The 14,922-nt window shown below is 55.1% G+C and overlaps 1 protein-coding gene across 1 annotated transcript; it reads right to left on the bottom strand.

The window, feature by feature from the left end:
* Positions 1-46: 46 nt before the first annotated feature.
* Positions 47-14,777, bottom strand: ADORA2B (adenosine A2b receptor). Its single transcript, XM_082776556.1, has 2 exons — positions 14,064-14,777; positions 47-3,969 (listed from the first exon to the last, which is right to left on the bottom strand). Exons 1-2 carry the CDS (start codon positions 14,390-14,392, stop codon positions 3,276-3,278), a joined length of 1,023 nt encoding a protein of 340 aa, XP_082632682.1. The 5' UTR covers positions 14,393-14,777; the 3' UTR covers positions 47-3,275.
* Positions 14,778-14,922: the final 145 nt, after the last annotated feature.

Below are 14,922 nucleotides of genomic sequence, written 5' to 3'. Positions count from 1 at the left end.
TTGGTTTCATTTATTTAAGCTGTTCTTGGGATTTCTGAAGATGTTTGAACTGATCTGTGGCAATGTGGAGACACAAACAGTCCGGCAGGTCTCTGCGTGACCACGGAGCCTCATTAACCGTGCCCACTGTGGCTGCCCCCAACCCTGCCCAGGACCCGCCAGGTTTTGGGGACTCGGCCTCGCAACGAGTGAGCCCGCAGTGGCTCTTGAGAGCAGGCTGCTCAGGGCAATTTCCAATCCATCGCTGGCAAACCCGTACCAGGGACTGGGGAGGGGATTCCCTCAGCACCTCCAGCCTGGTGATAGCTGTGTGCTGCATGGGCCTCGCTTCCATGCTTACTGTAACGTGGGGTCTTTGGAGGAGTCACTGGTGGCTCTGCTTTTAGATCGACCCAGTTCAGACAAGCCAACCACCTCCTGCTGGCAGGCAGGGCAGGGCTGGGGCCACCAGATACAGGCAAAAGAGGCGGCTGCTGCTCCCCTGCTCCACACAGCAAGTGAGCCAGGAGCCAGCTCCTTCCAGCTCCGTGACTTCCATGCTCTGAGACTGGTCTCCTCCCCAGGCCCAGTGTTTGTGTGATACACCGTGTGAACACAACACCGCACAAAATGATGGGGCACAGGCTGAGCCAGGTTGTGTAGGTGGTAAATTAAGCATTTTGTATGTAAATAACAAAGTCACTGCAAATACAAAATCTGAGCAACATGAGGAAAACACATCCATCCTATGTACATCAGAGCAGTAACGAGTGACAGCTGCACATCCCCAGCTGCACTCTACAGAAAGTTCCTCTGCCATTTTCACATTTTTATAGAAACTTTCAGAGCTTTTTTTGAGGAGGGGTGGGAGGGTGTCCTATTTTTATTTTGCCTTGAAATGACTTTGGCTCAGATCCACGAAGGCACTTCATGTGCCTAAATGCCACGGTGACCCAGGCCATAGTTACCAGCACATTCACACAAGGAAATGCCTCGTCTGTGTAGAGGGATTCTGGCTCATGAGAGGCATATGGAAGGTAGCAGTCGTGGATGCTGCTCTGCAGTGCTGTCACACACAGTTCTGGGACATCTCCTTGTGTGGCGGTGCTGTGCACTTCAGTCTGATCTGTGCTGTCCAGAGCTCAGTTCATTTTCAGTGAGCAGGAGGGGAGGGATTGCGTTCTTTGTTGGAAGGATAAATGTGGCTTGCAACCACTTTGCAACACTGCCAGACCTGCAGGTGAAACCCTGCTTGTTTCCAGCCATGATTAACAGAAGGAACATGGCCAAAGATAATACAGAAGGGAAGGAATGAAAGGAGAGCCAAACCCTGCCTAAATGGTGGGAGGCGGCTACATGTGTTAGCTGGACCACGACCAAGGCAGATGCAGCAAAGCTGAGTGGGGAGGTTAAAGGAGAAACCCTCTGGACAGTAACTTTGTTCAGATTCATCTTGGGAATGCCAGGATCTGAGATATCGAGCTGTGGCTGAACTTGGGCATTGCCTAAGCGTGTGCTAACCCCACTGGTGCTTCACCAAGGCCTGGGTCTGGCTCTAACGGCTCAGCCGCTGCACATGGTAGTGAAACCCACCACTTCCAGCAACCTGTGTGCGTGGTGGGCCCTCGGGCATACCTGCAGCCTGCAGGTCACACAGCTGCCACTGCAGATGCTGCAGGAGCAGGATTTCTTCAGATTTTCAGGAACTGGTTGTGTTTAAATTTCCTTCCCTGCCACCTGGCTCTGAAAGGGCTGCTCCCCACCTCTGGCTCCCTGCATGGCTGAGGAGGGCTGGTATTCTGGGTTACCACTGAAAACTCCAGCTTCTGTTTGGTGATGTCTGACTCCTTTCCTCACCCCGTTCCTCTCTTGTGGAATGGAAATGGCCCGCTAAACAAAAGGCCTCCCAGAAACACCAGGTTGCTGGCAGCAGTCTGGAGACGTGGCGCTGGTACTTTGGAAAATACGGCGCTCCTCTTCCCACCTTTGTGTAGCTTTGTGTACCACGGTTACATATTAAATCAGCTGCAGTAATTACCGAGCTGTGGCTGCAGAGTTATTAACTCCCAGCCCAGACTAACACCACTCTGCTGCTGAGGGCCTTGCACTCCGGCAGGCTGGGGCTCTGTGGCTGTGGCGTCAGGGCCCTGCAGTGCCAGGCCAGCTCCGGCCCCACAGAGCCTGGCCAACAGCAGGCCGCGAGTCAAAGCGTTCTCTCAAGCAAGTTCGTTCCCTTCCTGTCTCTTCTGCTACTGATGCAGGTCAAGATTAAAAAATTAAAAAAAAATGAAAAATGACCATTAGAGAGAGCACTCACAGCTTCTGGGGCTTGTAGGAATGAGGTGAGCGGCAGCACCCAGCTATCACAGCTAAAACCTGCGCTTCTGAAACACTGCAAGTCTGTCAAGTTTCGACATGGAAGCAAAAAATAAAAATAAAATTGGGGGGGTGGGGAGGGAAGTGTTGCCACAGCTCTTGGAGAGTTTGGACCATGACAGCCAGGGCACATCTGCCTTCTGCATTTTGGTAGCAGGAAACAGATATGAAATAAAACCTGAAGCGTTGGGCTGCACAAGTTAGTATATCCTGTAGAACAAAGTTACTTAAAGGCAATAAAAGTGCTGTTCTACAGCTTCAGTCAACCCTTTTCTAAAGTTTTCTCTTTTAGTAAGTACGGCTTCGATAATGGGGCTGGAATACACGGCCAGGTCTGATCTTGTTTCCCCATCAGCACGGCCGTGTCTCTCAGAGCCTGGGACACGGATTCAGTTTCACACCAGCAACTGGGCTAAGAAAGACTTTTTCCCATCGGAGAATACTAACTGCATCAAACAATTGATGGAATAATTAGGGTATTACCAAAGTGCTGTCAAGTATGAACAACCCCAAAACACACAACATTATTACTCCTATATCAATAAAGAGATTAAAAAATAATAAAAATAATTAAAATAAAAATCTGAGGACTTGACATGAGCAGCACGATCGGGGAAACACCCCCAGCAGGTGGGTCCTCCACAGTCAGCATCTGACCTGGAAAGGAAGCACAACGCGACCAGCAGCGCTCACGCAACCTGGCTTTACAGTAGAGGGTGAACTGCACTCAGTCTCCCCAGTCAGGTTATCCCTCTAGGAGGCACTATGTTAATTACAAAAATAAAAAAAATACAGCTGCATAACTGCATAGTGGTCATTTGTGAGCACTCCCGGAGGAGCTGGCTGTAACTGTCACGTAGGCACAGGGAGGAGTAGTGTCAGGGTCAGGCTGCAGCGCCCCGGGAGCAGGCTGTGCAAGGTCAGAGGGTCCCAGGGGCCGCTGGAGCATTAGCGTTGGTGACAGTCAGGTGCTGCTTGTTGTCAGTGGTGCACTTGGGGAAGTCGTCCGTCTTACAGAGGATCTTGGAAATGATTTTGCGGAAGGTGTAGCGGAAGTCCCTGATCCTGTAGGCATAGATGATGGGGTTGATGACAGAGTTGGCGTGCGAGAGGATGATGGCCATGTACATCACCCACTCGGGCTTGGATTTGGAGAACTCCTCATGGAAGTGAGTGATGCAGTTCAAGATGTGCAGGGGCAGCCAACAGAAGGCAAAAAGTCCCACGATGATGGCCAGAGACTTGGCTGCGTGGACCTCCTTCTGCAGTGTGGTCCGGGAGTTGCCCATCAGCTCGATCTGATGCAGCTGTTTGCAGGCAACAATAAATATCTTAATGTAGATTCCCAGCATGATGACGAGTGGAAGCAGCACGCAGCCAAAGAAGTTGAAGTACACCATGTAGCTCATAGTCACCACATTCTCAAAGAGGCAGGAGATGAAGCAGCCGTGGTGTTCTGCCCTGGTGTCAGGCCCCGTCTCGTTGGTGGAGTTGGGACAACCGCTCATGGCTTTATTCCAGCCCATAAGCGGCGTCAGCCCGATTACGAAGGACAGGAGCCACAGCACAGCGATGAGGCCTCTCGCCCTCTTCCCCGTCACCAGACTGTTATACCTGCAGCATCGAGACGAGAGCCGAGATAGGGGCATTAATTACCTGAGCGCTCATGACTTCCCTGCAGTTAAAGTCATCGGTGTTTTGGCCGACGCCACAAAATCCCCACCCACACCCCCATGGGAACCTCACCTCTGTGATCCTCGAGGGGTAAAAAATCTCACCTCTGCTCCACGCCTACGCGAGGTGATTTGGGGAGCTGAGTCACGTACTATTCCCGTGGGCTGCCAAGCACTGCCCTGGCCCGCAAGCATCAGCCCGGTGAGACTTCAGTAGGAGGTAAGGGCACGGAGTCTTAAAAAAGGCTTTATCATTGCATGAGCCTAAACCACTGACTACACGGACGGCCAGCACACAGCGGTGGAAGGCTCCCTCCGCAACCAGCACCTGGCTCTCCTGGCTCAGCACCCACCGCTGGGCACGCCACGGCGCGCTGCTGGGCTCCGTGAACTTCTGGGCTGACCGATTCCGGCCGAGCCAGTGCTGGCTCCCACTTGTACGCTGTGATGGGCAGCCAAAGGCTTAACCAGCATCGCCCCACACTCCTACAGCCCCTACACCGCAGGCTGCTTGCTTCAACTTGGGCTGCTCTTACGCCTGCAGCAACACTGGCTTTTACTGCAGATTGCAGCGGTCCAGTAATGTGCTGGCCATCCCTGTGCTACCTCGTACACCGACGTGGGAAGTACACATGTGTGTGGAAACCATGGATCCTACCAGTTTCCCAAACAGTGCAATTGCTGGCTCACACATGCCAGACTGCAGCCCACGCGAGCTTGTTGTGGCTGGATAACAAACACCCTGGCAGAACTCTGAGCCAGCATCTGCTAATGATGGATTGCTCAGGAGATTTACAAGCGAGGGTTTGTGTCTCCATTCCGAGTGGAATGCCAGAACCTCCGGGCTGTTCTCCCTCCGTTCACCTTCCCTGCTTTGTGCCCCTTCTGACAGTGCTGATGGGCGCAGCTTCCCTTAGCTCGCAGGGCTGGCATCAGCCTCTGCTGCTTGAGAACGTGACACTGCAGCTGGATGTAAAGACCCAGATCTTAAAGCAAACGCTTTCCTTGGGCTGCTCTCACAAGTTACGAAGAATTTCAGCAAAGGCCAAGTTGATGCAGTACAGGGGGATGCAGAGCCCCCCACATCTCCGAAACAGGTGGTGCAGGCACCTGAGAGGGCAAGGACAAGCTGGTGTGGGTGCGATGAGAACAGATGCCAGCATCAAAACATCACTTGGCTCTCATTTTGGAGGTATGAAGAACCCAGCGACTGCCAGAAAGACAACACAAGAAACCCATTCCCGTCCTGCCTGCGGCCAGTTCGCATCCACTGGCCCACAGACGTGTCCCCCCTTCCCACACCCTCCTTTCACTGCTTGTTTACTCTGGCTTCGCTACCCTGCTCCTCCTTTCCTAAGACCGTTTGTTCTGATTTTCTTCCGGCCCGTGAGGCAGGGGAGGGTTTTTATTCCCACAGAGCCACAGCTGTGCATCTGAATCACGCTGGCGTCGCCTCCGTGCGTGCGCGGCCGTCTCCTCCTGCAAGCTGCAGAGGCGGCGGGGCCAGGCCGGGAGGAGCAGCCGGGGGGCTCGGGCTGTCTCTGAGCACCCGGAGGAGGCAGCAGCCCAAGGCACAGGTTTGCTCCTGCACTTCTCTCTGGTTATTACTGAGCCTCGCTGCCTCAGATGAGCAATTATCGGTCGGGGCATCAGCGAGGCCAAGCCCTTTGCTTTCCGAACGCTGTGCCTGCTGTCAGGAGCCCAACCTGCTCTGGGGCTGTGGAGCCTGGAAACTTTAAGATGGGATTCGGAGCAGGAGCCCAGCAATCTTGGCAAAGTCGGAGCCTCGAGCTACTGCTGGCCTTGGCCGGGCTGAGTCAGTGCTGCAGGGAGGACCAGGGGCCATTCCTGACCTTTACGGCTCTACACGTGGGAAGAAAAGAAATGCGGCTATGGGAGCCCACAGGCTGTCTCGGGCTCCCCAGCTTGTGCTATTCACTCAGCTGACCGCTTTTGTTGCTGCTCCGCAGCCTCGGTGCCATCACATCACACGAACCATTGCAGCAGCCGTGGAAAATGCAAAAGCCCAGCTCAGAAAGAGAAAGTGAAGGAGCCGAGGCTCTGTCTTGCTGGAGGCTCTGTGCAGCCGAACCGAGTGGCTCAGCCACGTCCTGCACCGATGCTGCCTCTTGCTGAAAACACATGGCCCCAGTGAGGCTTTTTCATTGTCACTGCTCGCTCTTCCCTCATGCTCACAAGAGGAGGGAGCTGGGATCAAACTGAAGCAGGAGCCCCATCGGTGCGAAGGAAGAGATGGAAAAACGTGCTGCTGGCAGTGGCAAAGGCCCTGCAAAAGCTGCTCGCTGAGAAGAGGCCCACGTGAAGCTGGGGACGGTTTGGCGTTCTAGAAGTGTTGGCTAATTACCCTCTCGTTACAGCTACGTGGAGAGAAACTGCCTGCACTGAGTTAGCAGAAGCCAAGCACACGCTTACAGGCGTGCAAAGCCACCACGCGGAGCCGCCGCCACAAAGCAGCATCAAAAAAAAAACCTTCTCCCTGAGCACGCGGAGATGAACACAGTGTCACAGCTCTGAATACGCCAGGAAACCACTCCTTCACTCTTTCAGGCTTAATATTATCAGGCAAGAAACTGTTAAAGTAAATTTACTCACCTAAGTCCGCTCAATTAATGCACAACAAATATTGAATCTCCTCCATGTTTCTGCTTAGGGGCTTCAAATGCTGCTTTAGTGTAAATGACAGCTGAATGCTTAAAAATGATTTATGGAGATTAAATAACCTGGCGGTGCATTAGTTCCTTTTACACAGCCTGGCAAGGTCTCTTTGCTGGCATAATCATCACCAAACAGCTAATTAGCTCAGCTCCCACCAGCGGAGAGGCTGCAGAAGCACTGATGCCATCCCCAGCCACCGGCGCTGTGCTGCGATCACAAGGAGAGTCAGGTTTCTGTTTTTCCGACAAAAATAGCGATGCACTGGCTGTCAGTTAATAGCCACGCAGCCCACGCTGTGCTGGGCCAAATATTTCCCACGGCGTCTGGCGGAGAGGCCCCCTGAGCTGGCCGTGGGCTGGAGGTGGAAGCCTTCTCCCGGCACCGCCTCTCCTTGGTAGGATGCTCGGGGTTTTTTGGGGTTTCTCCCCCCCAGCAGCTCTCACTGCACTCCCACTGCTGTTTGCTAGAGCTGGCCACGCCAGCACACCCGGCAGACACTGCTGAGAGCAGCTGGGTGGCAGGGATGGGGTCTGGCTGCTGTGCGGAGGCACCGAGTCCTGTGCTGCACGTCCCTGGCATCTCCCCGTGAGCTCCTGCAGTGTCCCCACTCCGAGATCACCAAGCAGCGCTGCTGCTGTCCAACAAGGAGCAGCCAGGGCATAATTCAGCATTTAGGGGCATGAGACTGGGGCCATGAGGCAGCAACGGCTTGGGGGAACAGTCCCGAAGGGGCCATACCCAGCCCAGGAGGAGGAGGAGGTCAGGAAGCCGTGGTGCCACAGCCTTTTCCCACCCTCTGCAACTGGAGACACAAAAATGAGCTCCAGAACCTCCTGGAGCTCACCTGGAGGAACCAGCAGAGTCCCAGCTGCGTCCTGGCACCTTCAGAGCCTCCGGGGTTGTGTTTTGGGGCAGGCAGGCCCTGGCTCCCTCCCCATTTCACCCCATGCCCAGCGTGCTGGATGCAGGGAGCCGAGCAGACGGAGAGCTCGCAGCACTCACCCTCCGCAGGTGCTCTGCTACAAACAAGCAGCGATAATTTATAGGTTTCTATTTTAAGGGTGAAGAAAAAAAACACAACACAGACACCTCCATTCACAGGGGGAGAGAGCGGTTCGGCTGCCAAGCATTGTATCCTTGTCATCTCCTCGCAGCTGTACTTTTCATCATGCTCTTTTTTTTTTTTTTCCCTTTCTTTTCAGTGTAAGAACACGAACTGTGCACCCGTGCTGCCGCTCCGTTTGCTCCACACATAGCCGCGGAGCAGACATCGCCTATTAGACGAAATATCCTGGCAGGACATTAGAAATGAATCACAAATTGCACCTTAGAGAGAGAGAGAGAGAGAGAAAGAGAGAGAGAAGAGAGAAAGAGAAGGAGAAAGAGAGAAAGAAAGAGAGAGAAGGAAGGAAGGAAGGAAGGAAGGAAGGAAGGAAGGAAGGAAGGAAGGAAGGAAGGAAGGAAGGAAGGAAGGAAGGAAGGAAGGAAGGAAGGAAGAGAAAGAAAAAGAAAGAAAGAAAGAAAGAAAGAAAGAAAGAAAGAAAGAAAGAAAGAAAGAAAGAAAGAAAGAAAGAAAGAAAGAAAGAAAGAAAGAAAGAAAGAAAGAAAGAAAGAAAGAAAGAAAGAAAGAAAGAAAGAAAGAAAAGCAAAAACAAGAGCTGCGCTGTCTCCCCAGGAAGGAGTTGGCGGCGAGTGAGAAATCTGATTAGTGGCTGCAGCGCGGGCCGAGGAAGCCGGACATCTGTGTGCGGCCACGGCCAGTCGCAGACAAATCGCTTCCTCCCTGCATCTGCCCCCGATGTGCGCATGGGAAGGCAGCAGCAGCCCCCGTGTGCTCCCGGCCTCCTGCCCTTCCTGCCGGGGGCACGGAGCTGGGGGGGCCACAGCAAAGGTGAGCTCGGTGGGGCTCACCGGGTGCCCACCGTGCACCCCCAGCAGGGCACCCCCCTGCAGGGCCCCTGCAGCCCCGGCAGGTCTGCACGAGGTGTAAATGTGATGGGAGAGAGGAAGGATGTGGCCATCGCCCGGTCCTACATGGCACCTTGTCCCTCCCAGAGCCTGAGTGATGTGGGGCCAGCAGCTCCCGCTGGCCCTGGCTGTGGTGCTCAGCGCCCGGGCGCTTTCCCAGCACCAAACCTCTGCTCACAGAGCACCGAAGGGCACGGGCAGCAGCACGGGCACACCCCAGGGATGTACTCACGGGTTATATCTGGCTCATGCCAGGCCTGATGTCCTCAGGAGGCTTAGGGGGATAATCCCCTCTCCGGCGTGTGCGAATTCCCTGAGCCAAGCCGTGAGAGCAGCCGGGGAAGGGGCAGCTCTGCACAGCTGCAGGCACAGCTGGTGGCACCGACCCTGGCACCCTGCTGAAGCTGTGCCAAACCACGGCAGCAGCCGCAGCACCCTCCGAGGGCCAGGGCAGGGTGGTCCTAAAAGACTCAGTTCTGCAGTCTGTGCTCACTGCCACGACAAACTGCAAGCTCATACGAAAAGATGTCTTAGTTCCACAGCAAAATTCTGCCAGATTTCAAAACCCGTTTTTTTTTTTTTTTTCCATTTAAAAATTAACATACTTTTTTTTTTTTTTTCTCCTTTTTTACAGGTCGACCTGACCGAACCTAAAAAAAAAGCCCCGAACCCCAAAGCTCTGGGTCCTGGCTCAGCCCAAGGTCCGTGCCCCGAGCTGACCCCTGGAAGCAGCTGCGTGCTCCTCTCCCCGACATCCCTGCTGCCCCTGCGGAGCTCCCGGGGACAATTAACATCCTGCCGGGATTTTTGCTCCTTGCCAGGGAGGGAAGTGGCCCCTGAGATATGGGAAAAATATAAAAATTTGGGACATGCACATTTAGGAAATCGGACTGCTGACACCTAAAAATAACTGCTGCTTCCCGCTTCCAGTTTACGACCCTAAGAGCGATCGGCACCGATGTTTTTGTACGCAGAGAGGCTGCATCCGGAGGCAGCTGCGATGCCCAGCATTAGCCGCTGCCTGCCCCAGTCCTAAATCCCAATGCCTCAAGCACCAAAAACTCCCGAAAGTCATGGCTGCCTCAGTGCTTAGGCAGACACCAGCCTTGCCCATGGTGCTGGGCACGTTTGCTGGGTTTGCTGTGCACTGAGTTTATAAATCGGTGCTAACCTCATGCCGACGGCACTGCTCGGGGTCGGGAACCATGTGTGTGAGCCACACGCAAACATCGGGACATGCGTGTGGGTCCAGACAAAGGGTAGTGCCAGGATTTCCCCTCCAGAAAGGAAACGAAGCGAGGGCAGAAGGAAGAGCGGCTGCAATTCTCTTGCTGAGGCCCAGCTGGCACACAGAAAACGGCCGAGGAAGGCCGAGGCTCTGCAGAGGATTTTCCCTCCTCCCCAGGGCTCCAGTCCTACAGCCCATGACCGCTCAACGGTTTGCTTTCTGGGGAACAAGCTGAAGGGAACTGGGAAGCAATTCCTGCAGGGCTGTAGCCTTCCCGAGGGGAGCAGCTCGGGGGGAGCTGGGCTGCTGCAGCGGCAGACGCAGGGCGCCCGTGATCAAGGCGAGGATGCCCCAGCAGCAGGAAGCGAGGTGAAGGCACCCAGCACGATGTTGGGCAGGGTTTTTTGCTCTGCTTTGGCACTCCAAGTACAGATACTGCCCCGTCTCGCCCCAATTCCTTACCCGTTTGTTCCAGGCTCCTACCCCTACCTCCAACAATGAGCCATGCCAAAGGATTTTGGTCGATGTGAATAGAAGGGAACGGTTTTATTCCACCTACAAATCTTCTTTGGCTCGCAGTGGCGGGGCTGTGGGGTGAAATCCAGCCCTGGAGAACGCTGCAGAGCAAAATCTTAGCCCCGCTCCCCTGCCAGATGCTCTGCAGGGTGGATTTGCTGCTGCTGAGACACCGCTGCCTGGCCCCGATACTCTGCTCGCAGCAAGCGCGGCGGGGAAGGGAGCATTTGCTAGGGGGCTGAGGTGGGAGCAGAGAGATATTTATATTTATATTTATATTTATATTTATATTTATATTTATATTTATATTTATATTTATATTTATTTCTTAAGTGCCTATCACCATCCTGATAAACACTCTCTGGAACCACTCTGATGGCAGAAGTATGAACGAGAGATGGCCTGTTGGTACCTCGGCACTTCTATTTCCAACCAGTTAAATAAAAATAAAAATAAAAAACAAACAAGACTTTTGCCCCAGGACGGGTGCTGTGTGCCCACTGCGGCACTGATGGGTGCCGGGCAGCAAGGTGTGGGCAGGATGAGGCCAGGAGCTTTTGTCCTGGAGCCGGGAAGGGGCCGGGAAGGGGCCAGGAGCTGCAGGCACGGGCTGGACCTGGGCAGGAGGTTTTGCCCCAGTAAATAGCAAATTTGTCAAACCCAAACCCAAACAAACAAGCGAGTTTCAAGGGACAGAAAGAATTCACGACTTCGTGGCCAAATTCAGCAAATATTTTTAGCCAGGCGAGGGAGGGTTCCAAAACACCACTTGGAAATTTTGTACAATTTTTGTTGTGCTCTTCTCTAGCCGGGGACTCGTCAGCTCCTTCCCAGCCAGGATGCCCCCGTTTCGAAAAGCAGCAGCTGCAGGAAGGGTTAAGCAGCTCAGCAGCAACCTGCCAGGCTGGTCAGGATCGCGCTGAAGCCTCCAAACCTCGCTGCTTCGATTTGACTGAAACAATTTGCCTCTTCCCCCGTGGGATTTTTGGGTTCAGCCACAGAACTGAAAAATCCATTATTAGCCTGGCTGCAGTGCAAACTGCTGCACAGCCTGCGGGCCTGCCCTGCCCGTGTGCTTAAATATCCCTTAAATAACGCCAAATAATATGGCAGGCTCCATCCTCAGTGTCCCCACACGGATTTCCAGCAGCAGCCATGGTGCATGGGACTCAGGCTGCAGGCTGGGCACAAGTCATTAAATGCTTGGTGCCGTGCGGCCCGTTACTGGTCCCTGCACTGGTCTCCAGGAGGAATTTTTTAGTGCGAAAGAAACTTTTCATACGGTCATCACTCCCACAGCCCAAGTCTCCCTCTGAGGGCAGCAATGGGGCAGGATCCTGCCCACACCACAGGCAGTGCTGGGACAGGCCGGGCACGGGGCTGCTGCTGAGGCTGCCCCAAAAACCCCAGGCTGGAAAACCCGAGCGTGGCAGAGAAGTGTTTCGCCAGAAGAGTTTTATAACATCCTCCCCAAAGCCTTCTCTGTCCTCTTTTGATGCTGGCTGTACAAACGAGAAGCCTTTCGGTGCCAGTCCCTAAACCTCCTGCTGCTGAAGCAATGCCCTGTCCCGGCCTTTCCAAGAGGTTTTCCTTGCTGGTCACCCCAGGAGCAACGAAACGCGCCTCGGTGCCAAGGTGAAGCTTAATCCAAACCTCACACCTCGGAGCAGGCTTGGATGGGAGTCCTGGATGGCGATTTACAGCCGAAGAGCTGGATGTGTCTGGCTAGGAGGCAGTCACAGGAATATATATAGATGCACTGCGCAGATGTCCGTGCCAAGGGAATACAGGATTTAGCCAAAGATGGGGTGAAAAAACAGCGCTGGGAAAGTATCTGAGCAAGGAAACCCCCCTGGGGCTTCATCCCACGCAGGTGCATGGACTGACCTAGCAGAAAGTGCAGCAAACCTGCTCGAAAGCCGTGTTAAAAGAGTGGAGGAAACACTTGCTGCTTTGTCGGTTGTCAAAGCACTTCCCCTCTGCGTACCTTCGAGCGATCCCTCAAGGCGCCCTGACCTGCCGCTCTCACACTGATTCCAGCGGAGCACAAACCCCGCTCGCAGGGCTCCGCTGCCTCAGCCGAGCCCTGCAAAAAGCATTTGTGGTACAAAGGAGGAGAGTCACAGCTAAAAGCCCGAGCCCAACACCGTGCCGGCGATGGGTGGTGGGATTAAACTGAGAATTAAAAAATCCGAACTGCTCTGGAGCTGCTGCCGAGCCGCCGGACCCCATCCTGAGAAAGCCCCAGAGCACACAAATGGAGCAGGCAGTGGGGAATTATCCGAGCCAGTGCCAGTGGCTAGGAAGGGTTTATAGGACAGCAGCTGCTTGGATATTGCCTGCCACAGGGCTCAGCCCCGCTCCCCATCCCGAGGAATTCCCAGGTCCCACGACGCTCGCCCCACTCAGTTTCCATTCCCCGGCCATATCGCCTGCCCAGTGCCTGAGCAACATCTGCCCAATGCATGGGACTTACACCGTGCCGGAATAGGGTGAGCGGGTGGGGTTTTTAAGTCGTTTTAGGAAGAATTTATTGCTTATGCAAGGAGACGCCACAGCCAAGCAGAACCTGGGGAAGCTGCAGCCACCACGGTTCAGCTGGGGTCCCTGCCCTGTGCCCCCCCAGACCCCGCTTGTGGCCGCTCCCCGCAGTGCCGTGAGTCCCCCCAGGGGCTCCATCGATGCCCAGTTCCCGGGGAGGGACATCAGAGGCAGGAGGAGACCAGATTAACAGATTCAGGTCATTTGTAATGCAAAACCTGGGGGTTTGCCGCACTTAAGGAAGCTGCTGCACCTACTCGCTGTTAAAGTGCCTGTAAAATATATTTAACGCATTCATCCCAGTGTCCCGTGAATTAGAAGGAAGGCAGTGAAATTTTTGGATGACAGTTTGAACTGTGAACTTGTGCAAACTGAGGTGTGAATCCTTTCTCCTTCCCTCTCCTCCTGTCACTGCGTGTGCACAGAGCTGACACCAGACATTTACCTAGGTACGCACCCGCTCGTGGCACGTACTCAGAAGGAAAAGGTGTGCACGCAAATACAGCACTTGTAAATGCAACAAAATGCATTTTCAGTCCATTGATTAAATCTGTAAACTAGAGGACAGCCTAGTCAGGCTCTTCTCTGAGTCAAAAACCTGAGTTATGCCCAATGTCACATTAAAGCCCCTTTAAGATGACTTTCAGCCTCCCTGAAAGTATCAGCCTGAGCTCGGCAGGACAAGGGCTCTCACAGAACAGCCTGCACAACCCTTTCTCTCATGGGCTGGGAAGTAGGAGAAGGAGTGGTTGCTCTTGTATTCAATTACCCGGGAGATGCCCTGAGCCCCAGTAACAGGGGCTGTATAAATACCTACATAGATAAGCTCGACCTGTCCCAGGCTCACTCCTGCATCCCCGCGTAGCCTCCGCAGGAAGCCACTGACCCTCCCAAGACAAATAGCCTCAAGACACTGAGCTCCCAAGTAGGTCTTTAAGCAAGAGGCAGGACGCTGGGAACCTGATCCCGGTCGTGCAGTGAGTACAAAATCTCTGATATTTTCACCATCACCACCTTCAAACATCACGGCACCGCTAGAGACGGGACGTTACAGGGAAAGGCACGGCCCCGGCGGTCAGGGGACGGGGCTGCCTCGCGTCTCTTACCTCAGAGGGATCTTGATGGCCAGGTACCTGTCGATGGCCACCGCCAGCAAGCTGAAGATGGAGCTTTGGGTCAGCACCAGCACGAAGCAGGCGAAGAAGAGGCAGCTGTGAAAATCCACCTGGAAGCCGATGCTGATGGTGATGGCGAAGGGGATGGCCAGCAAGCCCACGGCGATATCGGCCACGGCCAGCGACACCAGGAAATAGTTGGTGGCGTTCTTCAACGTGCTGTTGATGGCCACGGCCCAGCACACGAGCACGTTGCCGGCGATGGACAGCACGGCGATGATGAGCTCCAGCACGATGTAGGTGGTTTTCAGAGTGTCCATGGCGAGGAGCCGCGACCCTTCACCGCCACGAGCTGCTCGCCCCGGGGCTCGCGGCTACCAAGAGGCCACGGGGCAGCGCTTCCCGCAGAGAACCACCCATCGGGGGCCTCCCCGCAGCCTCCCCCCGGCTCCCGGGGGGCCGGAGGGGCGCGGCGAGCCCCGGCCCGCAGCCCCCCGCCGCCGCCCGCAGCGCCCGACCCCGGGGGCGCATCCGCGGGCTCCGGGAGCTCCGCGGGGACGCGCTCAGCGCCCGGCCGCCCCCGAAGCCGCCCCCATCGGCGGGGACGGGGCTTGGACGGCACCGAGCGGACGGGAGCGGCCCCCGCTGCCCGCCGGGGGATGCTCCGCAGCCCGGCCGCTCCGCGCGGCGAGCGCCGGCTTTTTGTGCCCATGGGGAGAGCGGGGCGGGGAGTGCGCGGAGCGGCCGCGATTGGACGGGGAGGGCCGGTCCCGGTGCCCGCAAAACCCCCCCCCCCCGCAAACCTTCCCCGGTCCCCCGACCCCTCCCCGCGATCCCCGTCCCGCTTTTG

The sequence above is a fragment of the Aythya marila genome (assembly GCF_965140915.1).
Source record: "Aythya marila genome assembly, chromosome: 20".
NCBI lineage: Eukaryota > Metazoa > Chordata > Aves > Anseriformes > Anatidae > Aythya > Aythya marila.
The sequence above is the reverse complement of the archived record's forward strand: the minus strand, read 5'-3'. Positions and strand labels throughout refer to the sequence as shown.

Excerpts from the sequence above, each read along its gene's own strand:
- ADORA2B (XM_082776556.1), bottom strand. The coding sequence starts at position 14,392 with ATGGACACTCTGAAAACCACCTACATCGTGCTGGAGCTCATCATCGCC. Across the intron at positions 3,970-14,063 it reads GCCATCAAGATCCCTCTGAG|GTATAACAGTCTGGTGACGG; the intron begins GTAAGAGACGCG and ends TCGATGCTGCAG.